This window comes from Camelus dromedarius, chromosome 13, assembly GCF_036321535.1.
Source record: "Camelus dromedarius isolate mCamDro1 chromosome 13, mCamDro1.pat, whole genome shotgun sequence".
NCBI classification, from domain to species: domain Eukaryota; kingdom Metazoa; phylum Chordata; class Mammalia; order Artiodactyla; family Camelidae; genus Camelus; species Camelus dromedarius.
The window spans coordinates 70,143,088-70,163,526 of NC_087448.1; the positions used below are offsets into that span (position 1 = coordinate 70,143,088).

Consider the following 20,439-nt stretch of genomic DNA (forward strand, 5'->3'; position numbering starts at 1 on the left):
ATCTTCTGCTCAGCCTGATGTTACCTCTCTTAACGCAAACCCTGGGCTTGCATTAGCCACGGAAGGCAAGTCACAGGGGAGGAAACAGTGCCGGGCTTAGAAGGGTTTTGTCTCATGCTATCGGTTTTATAAAGCCTCAGTTTAACGTTTGAATTTCTGGATTAGACTGAGTAGACTGGACAAATGGAGATTCGATTAATGTTTGTGAAACGTATTCCCCTCAAGTGCAGAGTAGCAGACCCCCTGGTATACGCTTTAACCTGAAGGGAATCTAGTCAAAACCTTAACTATCTTTTATTACCGCCGTCCTCGGAGGCACCTGCGGAGCTCGTGCGGCTCCGGCGCCACGCGACCCCAGAGGTGGTGCGAGACCCACCTCCTTCCGGAAGCGCCGACTGGGCGGCGTGCGCACGCGCGGGTGCAGCCCCGCCCACGCCCCGGCGCGGCGGTGCTACTGCGCACGCGCCCCCGGCGCGGCGTTCCTGCCCTCGCTTCCGGCCCGGCGGTGAGCGCACGCGCGGGCGCGAGCGGCTGGAGGCGGTGAGTAACCTGGGCGGCTTGGGCTCTGCCGTGCGCCCTGTCCGGTTTCCCAGCGCGGTGGGCGGCGGTGTGGACCGCGGGCCGGGCCGGGCCGGGCCGGGAGGTAGCTGAGGAGCGGCGGGCGCGTGTGCACCCGCACTCACCGCGCGGCTTCACCTCAGGGTTGGTTCGTTGTTAAAGCCCCCGGACGGGTGGAGCGTCGGAAGGCGGGGGGAAGGCCCCGAGTGAGGCGGGCGCTCCTTGACGGTGGGCGGGCTCGGCCCCGGCGCGGCTCCCCGGCTCGCGGGACGCGGGGGCTCGGGAAGGCTCTCCGCCCGGCGCCGCGGCCGGAGCTTGCGGCGCTGCGTGCGTTTGTAGACGGGGAGGGAGGGTCTTGCTGTGAATCTGATACGTGGAAGTAGAATTTGATAGTTTCCAGATGCGATTGGAATCCCGCGTTAGCTTCTGCGCGCTGGATGACGTTCGCTAAGAACGGCTCACCCGTCGGCAGCCTGCTGCGCCCGCTCCTCCGCGCGCCGCCCTGCGCTCCTGCTGCTCCCCGTGCGGTGCCCCCCCTTCCCTCCCGTTGGGGCCGTCCTGCCCGCACGTGCTCTCGATTCAGGCCTCGTGGAGCTGGGCTCCGCCTCTCCCGTCGAGGGCTCTCCACGATCATCTGTCTGTCTGTCTAGAGCAGGGTCGCAACCCCAGCGCTGTTGACCTTTTGGGCCAGATAGTTGTTTGTTCTCTAAATTGCTGGGGAGTTGACCAGCATCTCTGGCCTCTCCCCGTTAGATGCCGGCGGCACCCTCTGGAGAGGCCTGCAGACCTGGAGTAGGAGCCACAGAAAGCCCAGCATCAGTTTCATAGCAATACGGTGGAGTTCTTCCCAGCTCCTTGGACTGAAAAGTCTCACAGCGGTTTCACAAGCCCACTTAGGAAAATTTTAAATTATGCTAAAGATACGATAGTGACTTAAGTTTAAAAAATTAGTATGTTAAAACTAGATTCATTTAATTTGATCTTTATTGATGTTTATTACATAAACAGATTTCAGCTTTTCCCACTTAACAAGTGATGCTCTCGTGAACTCTTAACAATGTAGGAAGGTGTCTGGTTGCTAAAATTGCAGCCCCTACACTTCCCACATGTCTCCATTGAACTTCTCTTAACCATTATCCAAAATATATCAAACTATTTTCTGTCTGCCTCACCAGAATGTAAGCGCCTAGAAGACAGAAACTTTGCTTCCCATCACCACGAATAGTGCTAGTGCAAGGTAGTGCCTCAGTAAATGATTATCAAATGATCATCAGCTTTAAAATAAACTTCTATTATAGGGCCAAATTCATACTGACATATAGATTGAAATTTAATTGCATTTTACAGCCATGCTACTAGACAGTTATCTTAAACTGCTCTTTGGAATTCTTTGTTTTGAACTTAAAAGTCAGCTTTTTTTAAACGATTTTCATGTTTTCTAAATGAGTAGATGACACATTTCAAGCTGCAAATTAAAAGCCTTTCTCCACAAATACAGCTGTGGAAAAAGTTTAGTATTAATAAATAAAAATTCAGATATTCCTGTCTACATGAAGGATACACATATATACATACATTTGTGTATATGAATGTATATGGACATACACACATATACTTTGTCTTGCCCTTCAGTTCTTCTAGGCAGTATTGTGATGCAGCTTGGATTATGAACTGGTTGTACACTTCAACTCTCAAAGGAGACACGGAATTTTAACAGTTGTCTGATTCTCAGTCCTTAAATAACATGCCAAAATGAAGCCTCTTCATACGTTGCAGATGAATTTGCTGTGTGTTATGTCTTTCTCAGCTCAGCTTGTGCACACACTAATAATATGCCCTTTTTTCTCTTCTGGGACTCCCACAATGAGTATATTGGTCTAAGGTGTACCCCATCTCTGTTGATGTTTCCATTTTGTTTTTACATCGTCTTAACTTTCTCCACATCTTTTAGTTCTTTTGCATTCTTAGGACAGTTCTTTTAAAGTCTTTGTCTAGTGGGATTGCCATCTGGTCTTTTTCGGGGATGGTTTCTGTTTACTTTTTTCCTTTGAATGGACCATAATTTCCTGTTTCTTTTTATGCTTTGTGATTTTTTGCTGTTGTTGAAAATGCTGGAAATCAGATTCTTCCCCTTCCCCAGGATTTGCTGGGGTGTTGTTGTTGTAGGCAGGTTGTTATTGTGCTAAGGATCAGCCTGAGGAAACAAGTTTTTCTCATGTCTTTTTTGAGCCTGCACTGTTTCCTGGGCATTCATGGTGATCTAAGTTCCTCTGTGTGTTTGGTTGCTTTTTATAATGGTCTAGTCCTTATATCTCTGGGTCCCAAAAGGGGGAAAAAAGAAAAATGAAAGGATGGGAAAAGGTGCTGGCCCTTTAAGTCCTCTCAGAGTTACTTCTGCATACAAGCTGCTCCTGGAGCCGTTGTGTGTTCTTAGATTTTATGTTTGTCTACTTGGCATTGATTAATTATATGGCCATACTAATGGCCAGAGTTGCTTATATCTTCCCTGCGAGTTAGCCATCATGGGCACATGAAAGTCACATCACAGACCTCCCAGCCACGCATCGTGGGATGTGTATTTTCCCTTCCTGCCCACTGTCTTAGGAGTAGAAGTGCTGTCCAAGTCCTCCCCCCCCCCGCCCCCTCCCTCCTCTCTTCTTTCCCTCTGTGTGAAACAAGTTTTGTGTGGACTTTCATGGTGTGCTGTGCCTCTCATTTCTAGAGGAGCTGTAAATAATACTAAACTCTTCTTTCAGTGGTATTGACCTCTCTATGCCCTCACACAGTTAGCTGTATAAATTAATCCTCGAGCAGAAAACGGGGACCTGTGCACAGCTTGCTGACATGGGAATGAGGAGTGGGGGATGGGTGGTTGCTGCCTAGGTAGGTGCCCAAACTGACTGGAATTAACCACATTTTAAGTCTTCCTCTGGGAGTTGCAAGCCTTTAAATAGACTGTATCTCTAGCATCCAAAATAGTTACATCAGACAGATTGTGCCAGTACCATTATCTGGGTATGGAGGCAGTCCTCCCAGACTCTTCTAATGACTTTTAGATGCACTCTTTCACCATTCATTTCCGTGGATACCAGCTTGATGTCGTTAATCTCCAGAACAGCCTCACCTCTCTGACCACTTTATTTTGAGTATGTAAAATGATGGATTTGCTACATCTGCATTTTGCCTACAGTTGATATAGTGATAATTGTATTTCATCAAATCTTAAGAAAATCTGCTGACAATTAAACTTATACTCATTTTAAAGTCAATTGTTTCGAGGGAAAAAAGTACATCTTACACCTGAATGTGATGTATGTGACATAGTCAAAGCCAGTCCTGCTCCCTGCAGGCAGCATTCACTGTGCTCATCAAGTGCTGGTCAAGGTTCCTGTCACACTTCATATTATTCCCTTTAAGTGGTTGATTTCCTGTGGTCCAGTTTCACTCATCCTCTCTTCTGCCAATTTGCTTTTTGTAAAGTAGACAGTCATATGAAGGTTTTGAAGTGTCTTATTTAGTGGTTACCACGGATACCATATTATTAGTGATAACTGCAACTTCAAAGAGGAATGGTGGGTAGTATTTGTGTTCCTTCTGTGTGCCAAGGACTATTAAGCACTTTATAAATAGTAACCCATCTAACTCACAATAACTCTATTAAGTAGGTATTAATATTTATTATCTCCATTTTTATAGATGAGAAAATTGAGGCATAGAGACTTTAAATACTTGTTCAAAACTGTGCAGTCAGTAAGTGGCAAAGCCATGATTTAAACCTAGGTAATTTGGCTCCGGAGTCCATGCTCTTAATCCTGTATCGTACTATTTTTCTGAATGTCTAATTAACAGCAGAAATGCTTTTTCACAGTCAGTATAAAGTTTTTCATCAAATACCTGCTTTAAGAGTTGTTTAAATTATCTAATCCAATGAAGTATTAGATGGAACATCTGTATCTTGAGGTGGAAGTGTACACAAATTACAGATAGTTTACAATGGAAAATTTCAACCATTTAAAACTACAGCCTGTATAATAAGTTTTGTATTATGATACATGACCCAGTACACACATGTATGTTTATGCTAAAACATTTCACAAAGCAATACTTCTACTATAAGCCATATACTGTGATGCTTTTTTTTAATATATTTTTAAAGGAATGTTGATGTGTCCTATATTGATTTTGCAACTTAATGGAGAATCATTGTACAGTGTGAAAAATATGGAAAGAAGAATAGATGAGTTGTTCTGTGAGATTTATTCTAAGTTCTTTGAAGAATCTTAGTACTCGAGTGGGGCATCAAGTTGTTTGGAAGCCATTTCACGCACTTTTTACTTACAGAATCAAGTCTCTGCAGATATGTAATAAACATTTTAAAAATTATGTTTGTTCCTCTCCAAGCCTATTCCTCACTCCCAGAGGTAACCACTGCCTTTAATCTTCTGTTTTTCATTAACTTGCTTTTATCTTCTTGTTTCTGAACTTCATTTAAATAGAATCAAACTTCTAGAGATAAAAACTGAAAAATCTGAAATTAAAATTACACTGGATGGGATTAACAGCAGATTAGACAATAAAGAAGAAAAAATAGCAAACTTGAAGACTAGAAATAGAAACTATCACAAATGAAATACAAAGAAAAACGTTGTTGTCGTTGTTGTTGTTGTTTTAATGAACAGAGCATCAGTGAGCTTTGGAATAATTTCAAGCTACCTAATATACCTACGTTTGGGATCCCAGAAAGAGAAGGACAGCAGAAAGTTATTTGAGAAACAATGGCCAAAAATTTTCCACATTTGATGAAAACAAAGATCCAAGAATCTCCACTTCCCCCAAAATATTTGCTATTACTAGTCTTTTTAATTTTAGTCAATGTGGAGGGGTATAGTAGTATTTCATTATGATCATAATTCGCATTCTCTGATAAACTAATAAGGTTGAACACTTCATATGACTTTTGACTGTTACCTTTTGTAAAGTGCCTATTTAAGTCTTTTGTTCATTTGTCTTTTGGTATAAATGGAATTCTAAAAAATGTTCAAGTAATGTACAGGAAGGCAGAAAACAAACAGGAATGAAAAAAGTTAACAAAGCATATAATAAAATGGCAGACTTCACTTATATAGCAAGAATAACATTAAATGTAGTCTAAACACACCAATTAAAAGAGGTCAGCAGAGTGGATTTTTAAAAATAATCAACTATATGCTGTCCACAGGGAACTAACTTCAAATATGACAGTCTAACTAGGTTGAAAGTCAAAGAAGGGAAATATATATACACTATGCAAACATTAATCAAGAAAAAAAGGAAGAGTAGTTTTATTAGTACCAGATAGAGTTCAGAGCCAAGAATGTCAGCAGCAACAAGGGAGAGACCTAAGGTAAACAGGAGTAACGCATCAAGAGCACACAGCAGCTCTAAATGTGAAAGCACCGAACAAAAACAGTTTTAAGTACATGAAGCACAAAGCAAAAACTGGTAACACTGAAGGGAGAAATAGACAAGTCCACCGTTCTAGCAGGGGGCTTTAATTTTTCTTGACTGACTGAACTGTTTGATAGGAAGCCGGCAGGTATATAGGAGAACGTAACACCATCCACCAGAGGCTCTGTTTGCATTTACAGAACATGCTCCTCAACAGCAAAATGCACATTCTTTTCAAGCACCCATGGAACATTCTCCAAGGAAGACTCTATCTGAGCCACAACAAAAAGTTCAAAACTTTTAAAAAGAATTGAAATTATATACAACTAGGAAAGAGATAACAAAATCTACAAACACTTGGGAAACATATTATTAAGTAATATATAGGCCAAAGAGAAGTTCTCAGGAGAAATTTAAAAATACATTGAACTTAATGAAAATGATTAAGAAATACCCAGTTTTGTTGGATGTTGCTGAAAGGTAAATCTGTAGTGCAACAACACTCCACAAAACTTGATATTTTTTTCCATTTTCATTCAGTGTATTTTTTAATTTCTCAGTTATTAAACTGAGAAAGTTTTCAAATCAATGTTCTAAATTCCCACCGCAAAAAAGTAGAAAAAGAAGAGCAAAATATACGCAAAGAAGGAAGGAAAGAAAGCAGGAATCAATGAAATTGAAAATTTAAAAAGTAGAGAAAATCAGTTAAGCAAAAAGCGGATTCTTCAGAAGGATCAATAAAACTGACAAACCTCTAGTAAGACTAAGAAAAAGAGATAAGGCACAAATTACTAATATTAGGAATGAAATGGGATATCACTACATATCCTAAAGAAAATACAATAAAGAAATGCTACAAACATTAGGCACATAAATTTAACAACTTGGATGAAATGGACCAATTCCTCAAAAGCAACAGACTATCAAAACCCATCCAACATGAAACAGATAATATCAATAGTCCTGTAAATATTATTAAAGAAATTGAATTTATAGTTAATGACTTCCCATAAAAGAAATCTCCAGGCCTTAGGGTCTTAGTCTGCTCAGGCTGCTAAAACAAAATATCAGACTTAACAGAAATTTATTTCTCACAGTTCTGGAGGCTAATAATTCCAAGATCAGGGTGTTGGCAGATTCTGACTGGTGAGAGCCTGCTTTGTAGACAACCGTCTTCTCGCTGTAGCCTCACACGGCACTCTCATTTGTAAGGGAACTAACACCATTGATGAGGGTGGAACCCTCATGACCTAATCACCTTCCAAAGGCCCTGCCTCTAGATACCATCACACTGGGGATGTGTTTTTGACGTGAATTGGGGGGGGGGGGGACACAGACAGTCCATAGCAATAATCAAGTTGGTCTTAGTCTAGGAATTCAAGACTGGTTCAACGTTAGAAAATCATTGTACTTCATCATATCAATAGGCTAAAGAAGCAGCACATGATGTGGGAAAATTGATGTGGGAAAAGCATTTGAAAATTCAACACCTATTCATGATAAAACTCGGCAAACTACAAATAAACTTTCTCAGTAAAGAGCATGTACAAAAATCCTACAGCCAACATCATTCTTAATGGTGAAAGACTGAATGAATGCTTTCCCCCTTGAAATCTCAGACAAGCCCAGGATGTCTGCTCTCACCACTCTTGTGCAACAGTACTAGAAGTCCTAGCCAATTCAGAAAGGCAAGAAGAAGAAAGGGCATCCAGATTGGAAAGGAAGAAGTAAAACTATCCCTATTTATAGACATGCTTTTCTAAGAAAATCCAAAGGAATCCATTAAAAGAAAAAAAAAAAAAAACACTTCTAGAGCTAATCTGAGTGAGTTCCTCATTGTTACAGAATAGATCAGAATGTAAAAGTCAGTGGTATTTCTATACTGACATTTAACATATTAAGACTAAAAATCGAAAACAATTTACAATCACTCTCCTGGAAAGAAATGTTTAGTATAAATCTAACAAAATATGTACAGAATCTGTGTGCTAAAAGTTTTTAAAGGCTAATGAAGTAAATCAAAGAACTAAATAAATAGATGTACCACTTTTTATGAATTAGAAGACTTAACATAGTAAAGATGTTAATTCTCCCTAAATTTATATATAGATTTAACCCAATTTCTATCAAATTCCCAACAAATTTTTTTGTAGCTATAGGCAAGCTTATTCTAGAATCCTTATGGAAAGACAGAGGGTCTAGGCCATCTAAAATAATTTTAAAGAAGAATTAACAGGAAGAATCATGCGCCCTGGTTTTAAGAATTTATGTATAGCTATAGTAAAAATAATCGAGTTAGCATGGTACTGTCAGAGACAGACACGTAGATCAGTTGGAAAGAGTAGAGAACCCAGAAATAGACCCAGACGAATATGCCCAGCTGATTTTTGACAGAATGAAAAAGCAGTTTTTAAAATATCCTTTCAACAAATGGTGTAGAGCAGTTGTATATCCACAGATGATCCCCTCCCCCCAAAAAAACCTGACCTAAAACTCACACGTTACCTGAAAATCAGTTATTTCAAAATGAATCATAGGCTTGAATGTAAAACTATGGGACTTCTAGATAAAGTTATACATAGAAATTCTTTGGGACTTAGGGCTCGGCAAATCTTTATCAGACTTGGCACCAAAAACAAGATTCTTTAAAAAAAGTTTTTTGATGTATTTGATTTAACCAAAATTAAAAGCTTTCACGCTGCAAAAACCCATGAAGAGGATGAAAAAAACGAGCTACAGACTGGAGAAAACATTTGCAAGCTACACGTCTGACAGAGGACTGGCATCCAGACTATTTCAGAGCAGGCAGGGTTTTAATCCCCTCTGAAATTGGTTATGGACGTGGAAATCCTAGTTGTCCACCCTCTCACTGCAGCGGGGAGATAGTGCAGCATTGGTATTGCAATTTTGAGTGTGGTGTTGGGCTGGAAAGCAGTATCATTTAAGCTCTGAAAGAAAGAAAAAAAAAACCACACAAAAGAACTCTCAAAACACTGCAGTGAAAAACCAAAATCCAGTTAGACTGTGACACAAAGACATGAACAGACATCTCACCATAGAGTCTGTATGGATGGCAGATAAGCACATGGAGGGTTCAGCATCTCTAGGACATGCAAATGAAACTATAACGAGGCGGCATCACCCACCCCTTGAAAGGGAAAATAACAAATACCAAATCCTGGTGAAGATGCAGAGAAGGCGGTGGAAATGTCAAAGGGTATGGCCAAAGGGAGGATGATTGGCAGTTCTTAAAAAACTAAACATAAAACCACTCACAAAGACCACATGTGTTATGCTTCTCTTGGTATGAAATCGGCAGAATAACCAAATACATAGAAACAGGAAGTAGATTAGTGGTTGGCCCAGGGCCAAGTGTGGCTGGGGACAGGGGACTGACTTCTAAAGGGTATGGGGTTTCTCTTGGGGGTTGAGAATGTTCTAAAATTTTAGGATGGTCATGATTGAAGAACTCTGAATATACTAAAAATTACTGAATGATACATTTTAAGAGTCTCATGCTCTACCGACTGAGCTAGCTGGGCGCCCTGAATGATACATTTTAAATGGACAAATTGTAAGGTAATTTAATTATATCACAATAAAGTTATTTTAAAAATTGAAGTTCATTTAAGTATTTCTAAAATAATCTACATGATTACAAAGAGAACTGCAGCCTCTCTGGCCACAGTGAACCTCCTATTTCAGGAATTCAGTTCTTGATTTGATGAGACCATCTTTTATAATTCAACTTTATGAAATAAATCATTTTGATATTCTCAGACATACTGTTAGCATACAGTCAAGCATCCTACTGCTGGGCATTTTGTCCCAGAAATGAAAATTTGTGGCTGTACAAAAACATGTACATAAATGTTCCTAACAGTGCTATCTAATACTCTAAAATCGGTAATAATCCATGTGTGTTTTAATGAGTGGATGGTCACAGTGTGCCCACACCGTGGATTACTGCTTGGCAGTTAAAAGGAGTCAACTGCTGTAAGCACAGCCTGGGTGAATCAAAAGGGAATTATGCTGAGTAAAAAAAGCCAATCAGAGGTTATATAATACATGGTTCCACTCATATGGCATTCTTGAAGTAATACAATAATTGAAATGGAGAAGACATTAGTGCTCTCCAGGAGTTAGGAATGGGGGGGGCAGAGAGGAGTAGGATCTTGTCTGTCGTCTGTTGGTGGTGGTCACACACACCTACGCGGGATGGCACTAAAACAATACACACAAGTGAGTGCCCGGGGGACAGGGGAACGCTGAGGGGGCGGGGGTGGTACCAGCATCATCTTCGGGTTTTGTAAAATACGTAAGATGTTACTACTGGGAGAAGACAGTCCATGCGTGGACTACTCTGTACTGTTTTTGCAACTTCCTGTGAATCTAAATATTTCAAAATAAAAATCTTAGGAATGAGAATTGGGTCAGAAAGTAGGAATATTTTTATGTCTGGATTGTCAGATTAATTTCCAAAAGGAGACTGTGTCTCCTGGCCTGTCTCCAGCAAAGGATCCTGTTGGGTCAGTTAGCCAGAATCCCCCTCACCCTGATGTTTCCTCATAGAAATTTTCTGTCCACCGGCCTGCTGCCGGCCCCTTAGCTGTACATTCCCTCTTGTCCAGGCTGTTGAGAGTTGAACCCAGGTCTGTAGTAAGTCTTTTCCCCTATCACAGAATTCCCAAATAAAGTCTGTTTTCATGGCTTTACCATCCAGTTCTGGTGTTTCTTTGATACCTGACCCCTGTATTCCTGAGATAGACCACACTTGGTCAAAATGTGGTATCCTTTTTATTATTTTTTTTATTATCCTTTTATATATTGTTTGATTCAGTTTGTTAATATAAAGGATTTTTGCTTCCATGGTCACGTGGAATATTGGTCAGTGATTTTACTTTATAGTGACTGACAAGTTTTCTTTTGTTTGGTGCCTCTGACCTCACCCAAAGAGAGGTCTGGCCTTTGCCATGCCCTGGGGAGGTGACCTGCAAACACTTGGACTTACCCAAGTAACAGGAATGTCTTTGTTATTCATGGATGACCCTCAGGCCTCATCAGCCCAGCCTCCGGGACAGGGGAGCTGGGGACTGACTTTGACCAGGTGGACAGTAACTCAGTCACACCACTTAATGAAGCCTCAGTGAAAACGTCCACTGCAGCGCAGCCCCGGCGCCACGTGCGCGGCCTCGGGCCATGCCCCCGGGAGGTCCCGGTATGGCGCTCTGACAGATGGTCCTGTGCGTCTCTCCCCACGGCTGGTTCTGCTTTGTATCCTTTCCCTGTAATGAACTGTGAGTGTGATTACTTTCCGTGAGTTCTGTGGGTTTTCTGGCAAATTACTGGATGTGAGGATGGTTTGGGGAAGCTCCTCAGTTTGCAGTTGTCGGTGGTTTGGGGCAGACCTGTCTGTCCGGAGGGCGGGGCCGTAAAACCTCACACTTGGCTGACTGGGTGCACCCCGGGAAGTAACTGGGCCTGGCCGTCAGGTCCTACGAAACGCCTTTCTTGCCTCCCTCCCTGTTTTACTTTTCTTCTTCCCTTTCTCCTTTCCTCCCTCTTTTCATCTCTCTTTCTACCTATACTTTTTTTTATCGATACTCCACCTGTCCCATCAATGATATCCATGAGCGTAGGTTGCTAAACATGACATTCACACGTAAACAGATCTGATTCAGAGAGCCCACTGTGAATCATCTGCATGTGGCCGTGGTGGGTACTGGCAGAAAGCAGCACGTCTTTAGATATTTATGGTAAAGTTTTCCTTCTGCAAGGAATCATAAAAATGTGAAAACCTCGTTGTAAAAACTGAATACGTTTACAGAAAAAGCCTGCATTTATTAAACTGGAGTTCAGTAGGAGAGCTCTGCAGAAGTTTGATCTCAGAAATTTTAAATATGTGTTTCCTTTATACAGCTCACTTCCAGTTTGGATCCCTGCTGTGAGATAAAATTCTATTTATTTATTTATGTATTTATTTGTAGGAGAGGGTAATTAGGTTTCTTGATTGATTGTACTGGGAGTGCAGTGCAGGCCCTCATGAGTGCTAAGCGTGCTCTCTACCACTGAGCTGTACCCTCCCCGCTACTGTTATTTGATGGAAAGGAGAAAACCGATTCACATCACTTACACTCACTTACCTGCAGGTGACAGAAGATGTGTGAAATGAGTGACTCTGAAGATGACGGTGTCCCCCAGCTGTCGTCCCATGCCCTAGCAGCTCTGCAGGAATTTTATGCTGAGCAGAGGCAGCATGCTGACCCCGCTGGTGATGACAAGTATAACATTGGAGTAATAGAAGAGAACTGGGTATGTAAATGATTTCATGTCTGTCAGTAAGTGTGGGGTGGAGCCCGTCTGCACGCAGTCCATGTTTGTCTGTGTCCCACCTAGTTCCAGTCTGTCTCACCTGTCACTTAGACTTCAGTGACCTGTTCAGGAGCTGAGACAGAAAGCTGACCTTGAACGTTGTAAGGCAGTATAAATGCAGATTTTCCTAATTCTGACCCTTGGGCTGCTTGGTGATCAGAGGAGGAGACTTCTCAGGTTGGGGAGCAGCACATTGTTCTGTCCGCAGCCGTGCTCCCTTCCTGTACGCAGATGCATCTGCTGGTTTTTATGGAGCCCAGCAATCCTTGTGGAAAGGGAAGAACTGCAGTAGTGGGTAACTGGATGTACACATATAGGAAAGACTGATGAAGGGGAGTTTTTAAGAAGATACAGTTTCGGGTAAACAGTGGGTATTTTAATTGTATTTTTATGGTCAAAATAAAAGAGAAAAAAGTGAGTTGAGGAAAACTAATCTAAGCTGGAACCTAGAAATTTAAATTTTTTGAAGGACATAGTTGAGAAATAGACGAGGCTTGAATTTCCTGTCTGTGACGACCCCTTGATAACAGATCTGTCTCCCTTCATCACTTTGAACTGGAAGCAGGCTTGTGCCTTTGTGTGTGTATAAGCAGTCTTACGTTTGGTACCATTTGGATCTCCTAGGTTAAAGGCAGTTTTTCTGTCTGAAACTGCGTTGACCATGTTTCTGTACATTGTCTCTAAATGTGCCGCCTGCTCAGGCGCCTGTTTCTCACTGTTTCCCTTCTTCGTGTGTTTGTCTTCAGCTTGATTCTTTGGGCAGGAAATACTAGAAGCTTGAAGTACATTATTGTTCTTGAGACGCTCTATCTTTTTCTCTTTTCCTTCTGCTTAATGTTTTAAATACTGAGTACTTTTTTATGATTCTAAAAGCAATCTAAGATGATTGTAGAAAATATATTAAAACATGAACAAAAAACCAAGTCATAATTCCACTACTTGAATTAACTATTTGTATATTTTTCACACTTTGTTTTGGTTTGTTTTGTTCATAAAATTAAGGAAGTCTCCCAGGAAGTTTAAAAAAAAAATGATACAAATTGCAGGAAAGAAAACATTCTAAAACTGGAGGATAAATCCAGGAGGCACAGTTCCAGAACTATTGGAGTTCCAGAAAAATTGGAACTCCAGAAAAATAGAGCAGAAAACAAAGGGGAGGAAATCTTCAAAGAATAATACCAGAAAATTTCCCAGCACCAAAGGCCCTCACTAAGACACGTGATTATTATGATTGTGAAGATCCTGGATGTAGGTGACAAACCAGGTCCTTCAGCCCTTCAGAAGGAAGGCAGGTTACCTGCAGTCTCTGGTCTGCAAGTCACGCTGCACTTCTCAGTGGCTTTATTAGAACCTAGAAGAAAATGGAGCAGGGCCTTCAAAATTTAGCCAGGGTTTTGTTTAGCCTGGAGTTCTATCCCCAGCTGAGCTGTCAGTCAGACGTGAGGATAAAATGAAAACGTTCCAGACATGGGAAGTCTCACAACACCTGCCTCCCATGTACCACTTCTCAGAAGTTGCAGGATGCTGGAAGAGTCAGGGATAGGCTCAAAGAAGCCAAGTGGAGGAAACAACCACTCATTTATTAACTCTGGGAAAAGCAAGAGGCACCAGCCAGAAGGAATGCAGTCACAGCGTGTCGCCTGGCTCAGCGCTGGACGCTGGCGCTTGACCGCAGCCAGCCAGCACGTAACTGCGGGGAGGTAGAGGTAGAGGAAGGGTGTGTATGAGACAGTGAAATCCTCATCTGCCATCACAGGTATGTCATAAAGTAGAGTTATCAAGAGATAGCAGCTAAAGCATAATATTTAGAAGTATGGGGGTAAGCGGTCCGAGCCAAGAGCTGAAAATTGCTTCTGAGGATTGGGGCTCTGGTGGGGAGACACGGGGCCAGGACTGTTGTTTCTTCATGCGCCTAGCAGTGCTTTGGACCCTCAGAACGGTATTCATGCAATACTTTGCTCAAGAGCAAGGTTTAAAATTTTTGGGAATGATTGGAAGAGAGCCACAGCCCTCGCAGTGGCCTGACAACGCTGGAATGAGGCAGAAGGGCAGCTCAGTAGCCAGCGCTCAGAAAGCTGCCGTGTCCCGAATCAGGTGAGGCCGCGCCCTCCGTGCCGCGTCCCTGGGGCTCTCGCCAGCCCTCCTGAGCAGAGGGGGTCGGAGCTCGGCACTCAGCCTGCAGCCAGGAATGGCGGACACAGAGCATGCGCGTTTCCACGTACGTATGTGCGTCCTGCCTCTGGGAACACCGTCGAGCCTGGACCGGGGGCTGCTGGTGTGCACTCCTGCGCTCACATGCTCATACCACACTGGGAAAACAGGCCTCTTCCATCTCCGAGGAGTCCGTTACAGTCATCCTTAGTTCTTTAACTGTGAGCAGAATATTAGGAATCACTAGAAATTTAAAGAAAATTACCCATCCCATGAATAGAAGGAGTAAGATGAAAAACGAACAACTTACCCCTGAGGCCGCAGAGAGGAGGCACAGGCTGGATCTTTCTGGTGACGCCCTTAGGCGTCCAGGAGCTGGCTCGCCGTCCTCTGCCTCGTGGTTCTGTTAGTGGGCGGCTGGGCCTGGAGGCTTAGTCAGGTTCAGGTTTGGTGTTTTGGGCACAACTTACAGGATGTGGGAGCGTGCCCTTCTGTCAGAAGAAACATGGTCTCTTGTGGTGCCAGCAGCCACTGGGACTCACTGCCTCAGGTCCATTAATTAGTTAATTTGGGCTTTCTATTTAAAATAATTTCAAAGAAAAATTAGGTCAAAAAATTTTAATACATGCACACCGGTGTAACAGGTATAAATTAAAAGAACAGAATACATGATGGTTCTAACATGATTTTGCCCGTTCGCCTGTCACAGCAGCTGAGCCAGTTCTGGTACGATCAGGAGACTGCCCGGCGGCTCGCAGAGGAGGCCGGGGCAGCTGCAGGAGAAGGTGGCAGGTGAGGTTCAGTTCTGTTTCTCTTTGTCTTTTACTCATATTTCACATGTCCTTCCTAGATGAGAGATGATTGGTAACAAGTCTGAACTATAATCCACAAAACTTGTAGTTCGTGATTTGCAGAACTTGAGGAATTAAAAATTGCTTCGATGTCGCCGCTGGGGACACGTTCAGAAGTTTATTCGTTGTAAGATGTCTTATCTCAGTTCCTTATTTTAGCATATTCTAGCCTGTTTCTTACTTTAAAGTTAGCTTTAAGAGAAAAAACCTTACTGTTTAACCTTTTTGAAGTTTTAACAGTATAGGTTTTCTTTGTCAATTGGGTGTTTATTTTTATCAGAACTTTGCATGCAAATAATTTTAAGTCAAAAGGTCCTAAAAGACTGTTCAGACACACATCCGTTGTTAATTTTCCTTTTCAGCTCCCTTTCAATTGATTCTTTGGGTATTTGCAACGTATTTCTAAGTAACATGTTTATGTTGGCACCTCTTGATTTTGTCACGTGTAGTCAGTGTAGCTTAACTTCTCACCTGAAGAGGCGAGGACTGTTAGCTCCCTTTCATTCTCTGCCATCGCACGTACACGCGCGCTTCCTAGCCACGCGCCCAACAGCGTTACAGCCTAGTTACGGTTAGAACAGGGTTACTATGACAACATAGACGCTCTTTACAGCCGAGCTCTTTTTGGTACAGTTTTTCACTTTCCCTGAACAGAAGAACTCTATGTTTTAAAGTATTTCTGTCCATATCACTAATTAACCGTCACCTTCTCCCCGGTGGCATAAATCTAGTGGTAAATTCAAATACATTTCAACTCCTTGAAAAAAACCCCTCCCAGGGCTCTGCACCCTGTTCCCATCTGGACTGGGTGGCTCCTGGAAAGATTTGCGGCAGCTCCGGTCTTGAGACTTCCTCTCCTTCACCACCATGCTGAGGACTCCCTTGGCCTCTGTTTTGTTTCCGACGTCCTGTGGCCAGTACCCCCGTTCTTGGTTTACATCCTTCAGTACATCCTTCAGTAGCGTCCATGGGAGGGAAATTTTAAAAACTTTCCATGTCTGAAAATACTTTTATTCTATCCTCTTTCTTGGTGTGACAGTTTTGTGGGTGGCGCATTGCCTCCGCGTTCAGTACGCTGTTGAGAAACCCAGTGCCACTCTCGTAGGAAGCCTGTTCCCCGCCCTGCGCACCAGCAGCTTTGGGTTTTCTCTGAAAGCCCAGGGTTAGGTGTGTCTTGGTGTGGAGCTTTCCTTCATCTGCTGTGCTTGGGGAGAAGCCTGCCCGTTCTCGTAACTCAGCTCCTTCTGTTTGGGGCAGTTGTTCTAACTTCTTTGACTTCCTCCCCACCGTTTTTCCTGTTCCTCTTTCTGGAACTCCTATTATTTGAATGTTGGACCTGATTGACTTTTCTTTCTGTCCTTTTTCCATCTGTTGTCTTTTTTACCTTACCTCCTGGAAAACTTCCTCAACTTTATTTTCTAAACTTTCTACTGAGTTTACTATTTCTGCTGTTATGCATTTAATCATCTGTATTTTGGGGGGGATCTCTGAATATTTCTTTATTATTGTATCTTGTTATCTTTATGAAGACATTGAATTGTGGGATTTTTAAAAAGTTTTCTTCTTGCTGCAGTCTCCAGCATGCCTTTTCTCTCGACTTCAGCCTCTCGTGTTAGATGATTTCCCTGAGTGTCTGCGGCCCTCGCCGTCTGTTCATCTCAGGTGGGCGCGCTGGGGCCGTGACGTAAACCAGGCCCCTGCCCAGGGGGCCTGGGCTTGGCTCCTGGGTCTGCTGAGCGCTTGCTTTTCAGCTTCCGAAACTGTTTGTTTTGTCTCCTCTCACCTTCTCTTGCTGGAGGTTTATGCTTAAACAACAGAACAGATTTCTCACGCCCTACCGAGTCAGTGTCCAGGAAGGGGCACACCTGCGTAAACGTGTTCTCCACCTGCCACCGTGAACTGGATGTCGTGAGGGTTTTTTTCTATCCTTTTCTTTTTAAATTGTGTGTAGTTGTTTCTTAGATTTCTCTTCGTGACGGTGCTTTTACATGTATTTTCTCTTCCACTCACATGAGGGCTTTGGAAGCAGCTTACTATGTTTTCTGGAAGGCGCCTTCAGTACCTCAGGGCTGAGGAATAGTACCGGTAGCTCCGACCGCGGCCTTGCCAGGTGCCCGTCCCCGCACAGCCCTGAGCTGGCTGCCGTTACAGTCTCCGTTCTGAAGACAGACGCTGAGCCCAAGAGATGAGTCACGTGCCGAAGGTCCCCGCTCCGGCCGGCTGTGCCACCTCCACCGGGGTCACCACACACTGCCTCCGCTCCTCCTTGCACCTCAGACCACTTTCCTTCTGCCTGAAGTACACCCTTTGGAATTTGTTAGTGAAGGTTTGCTGATGACAGTCTCAGATTTTGTCTGTCTGAAAATACCTTTATTTGGCCCTCTTTCTCAGAAGGGATTTCCACGGTGCAGCTAATCCTTGGATGCTGCCCACTGGCTTTCAGCAGAGTGAAGACACAGCTCTGTGTCCTCTCCCGTGCCCCCCAACCCCGCTCTGGGCCCTCCAGGGCTCTGGTCCCCACAGAAGCAGATGGGGTGCCACCAGATTTCCTTACATGCTTCATGTGTGTTTCGGCTGAGAAGCCTTAAGCCCAGTGTGGGCACCTAACCAGTGCATGTAACACTTCTCTGTTAAGAAATGCATCTCACAGGTTTAGAGTTGAAGTCCTATTTTGAATGATAACATATACATGTGATAAAAATCTGAAAGTGACAGAGGAGACTGAGAAAAGAGTGAGTCTCTTCTCCATTGTCTGCAGGTCCCCCCCTCCCAGGAGGCAAGCTGCGGTCTCCACCTCTCCCATCTCCCAGAGGTGGCGGTGCACCTGTGAGCATGAGTCTGTGCACCCGTGGAGGCACGGTTTACACTCTTCCGAACTTGACTGTCCTGGAGAGGACTGACTACAAAGTGTTCCACTGTAACAGATGTGCCACGGTCAACTCAGTGATCCAACATTTAAGTCCCTTCTAGCGTTTTTAGCAGGTGGTTTTAAAAGTGAACTGGTGGAACACTGCCCATTCACAGACTGGAGACTGCCTATAATGAAACAGGTTCCTTAACTTCCTTACACAAAGCAGCAGCAGAAATTCAAAGTAGTCAGTCTACATTGAGACCTAATGTCGGTATCTCTTTTTGGAAAATGAAAGTTATTTAGGTAGTTATTAGGGGTTTTTCTTTCAACATTATGAATATTATAAAAATAACTTCAAAATATGTAGTTTGAGGCTAAAAGTATTTGAAATAAATGTTAAAGGACGAACATGAAAATAGCAAGCACATTCGGGCGATGGGCCGCCTGGCTCTTGTCCCGACGTTTTACATGTTTTACATCCTTATGCCTTAAAATTATGAGTTGCTGATTTTTAAATACCAGACTCCTTAAAAGTGAGGCAGTATAAAGTTTTCTCTCGAAATTTACTGCTCTTATTTATTCAGGATCCCGCTTTTCAGTGAAGCGGTTGTCTGACGCCATCAGCTGTCCTAACGGTCTTTCACGAGCGGGTTCATTTGTTCCAGGATAGCGTGTGTCAGCGCCCCCAGTGTTTACCAGAAGCTGAGAGAGCTGCAGGGGGAGGCAGCCTCGTCCGTCTACATCTTCGAATATGACACAAGATTTGCCGTGTACGGAGAGGAGTTTATCTTCTATGATTACCACAATCCAATGGATTTGCCCAAGAAAATTGCTGCACACAGCTTTGACATCGTAATAGCAGATCCCCCCTACCTCTCCGAGGAATGTCTGAGAAAAACATCCGAAACCATAAAGTACCTGACTCGGGGCAAGATTCTGCTGTGCACAGGTAGGGCTGGGCTGACCGCACACAAGTGCCCTGACCTCTCTGTGCCTGTCTCCTGCTATGCGGCCTGGGAGTGAGACATGAGCTGCCTTTCAGGGCTGTGGGGGGCTAAGCGGCCTGACCCTCGTGCAGCAGGGCTGGCCCGGGGTGTGCGCACCCGCCTGTTGCTTGTCCCCGTTGTCCTCAGCCGTAGTGGCAGGAGGTGACTCAGCCTCTGCGCTCAAAGAGAAACCTGGAGTTAGGGGGTTGAAGCGGGTGCCGGAGGTTGCAGAGCTGGGGTTCGATTAGGTTTATCAGAAGACTCTGGCTCTGGTAGGGTGGACATGCTGGCCCTTGACTGAGGCCAGCAGCGTTAACTGCTGGTTCCCTACTTCCGGGCAGCCTGGTGTCCAGGCCCCGCTCCGGCGCCCCAGCGCCTCAGAGCCCACGTCTCCGGTGCGGTGGGCCTCAAGGAAGAGGCGCTCTGGGGCATCCCCTAGGGCAGTGTCCCAGCCAGGACGGAGCTGGTGGGAGAAATGGGACTTGTCAGCCAAAAGCTGGTGTGAACATACTGGCACAAGTTTGCACGATTAGGTATTATTGGAAAAGGGTTTCAAATGTTGACTCAAAAAGTTGGAAAACGCTAGTTTTTAGTAATTGTATTTGCTTCCCTTGTGTTACTGTATGGAATGTAATTTATTTCTAAATTTCTAAGTGTCTCAGCTTTGCAGAGGTAGGAAAATTATTAAATTAAAAAGAAGGGGAAAAAGTAGGTAATTTGCAAAACTGTTGGAGGAAATGAAAAGGGATAGGTAACGACGCCCTTGCCCTTCCTGCTCCGTCGTTCTGTCCACTCCCTGCTCCGTTGGCTCAGTCCCCGGGTGCATCTGGTGGTTCTCTTCAGGTGCCGTCATGGAGGAAGTGGCAGCAAAACTTCTTGGAGTGAAGATGTGCAAGTTTATTCCAAAACACACTCGAACCTTGGCAAACGAGTTTCGCTGTTATGTGAATTATGAGTCTGGGCTGGACCGTGAATTGTGAATGCAGTTGGTAATACAGTGCAGAAAGGACCCATGTGAGTTCCCTCTTTTTATTTTCTTAGTAGACTGAAAAGCTATGCCCCCTTCATCCCCCACAAACTGGGGCTCCCCGGCCTAATTATCATTTCATTTCATTTCAAGAAGATACCATTTCATTATAATTTCCTAATGAGGGCATCCCCAGAGCTCAGGACGCTCCTGCCAGCTTGAATCCGTGTAGTTAGATCTGGGAGGTCCTAACAACCATCTGACCTGTACTCCTCA

The 20,439-nt window shown here is 43.7% G+C and overlaps 1 protein-coding gene across 2 annotated transcripts; it reads left to right on the top strand.

Moving 5' to 3' along the window:
- Nucleotides 1-484: 484 nt before the first annotated feature.
- On the top strand, nt 485-20,205 carry EEF1AKMT1 (EEF1A lysine methyltransferase 1). 2 transcript variants are annotated; one of them, XM_031465719.2, is made up of 5 exons: nt 485-540; nt 12,135-12,297; nt 15,218-15,300; nt 18,876-19,159; nt 20,040-20,205. In XM_031465719.2, the coding sequence occupies exons 2-5, from the start codon at nt 12,145-12,147 to the stop codon at nt 20,174-20,176; spliced, it is 657 nt and encodes a 218-aa protein (XP_031321579.1). In that variant the 5' UTR covers nt 485-540; nt 12,135-12,144; the 3' UTR covers nt 20,177-20,205. The 2 variants fall into 2 exon arrangements, with proteins under 2 accessions (XP_031321579.1, XP_031321580.1); XM_031465720.2 differs by lacking the exon at nt 485-540 and adding an exon at nt 574-702.
- Nucleotides 20,206-20,439: the final 234 nt, after the last annotated feature.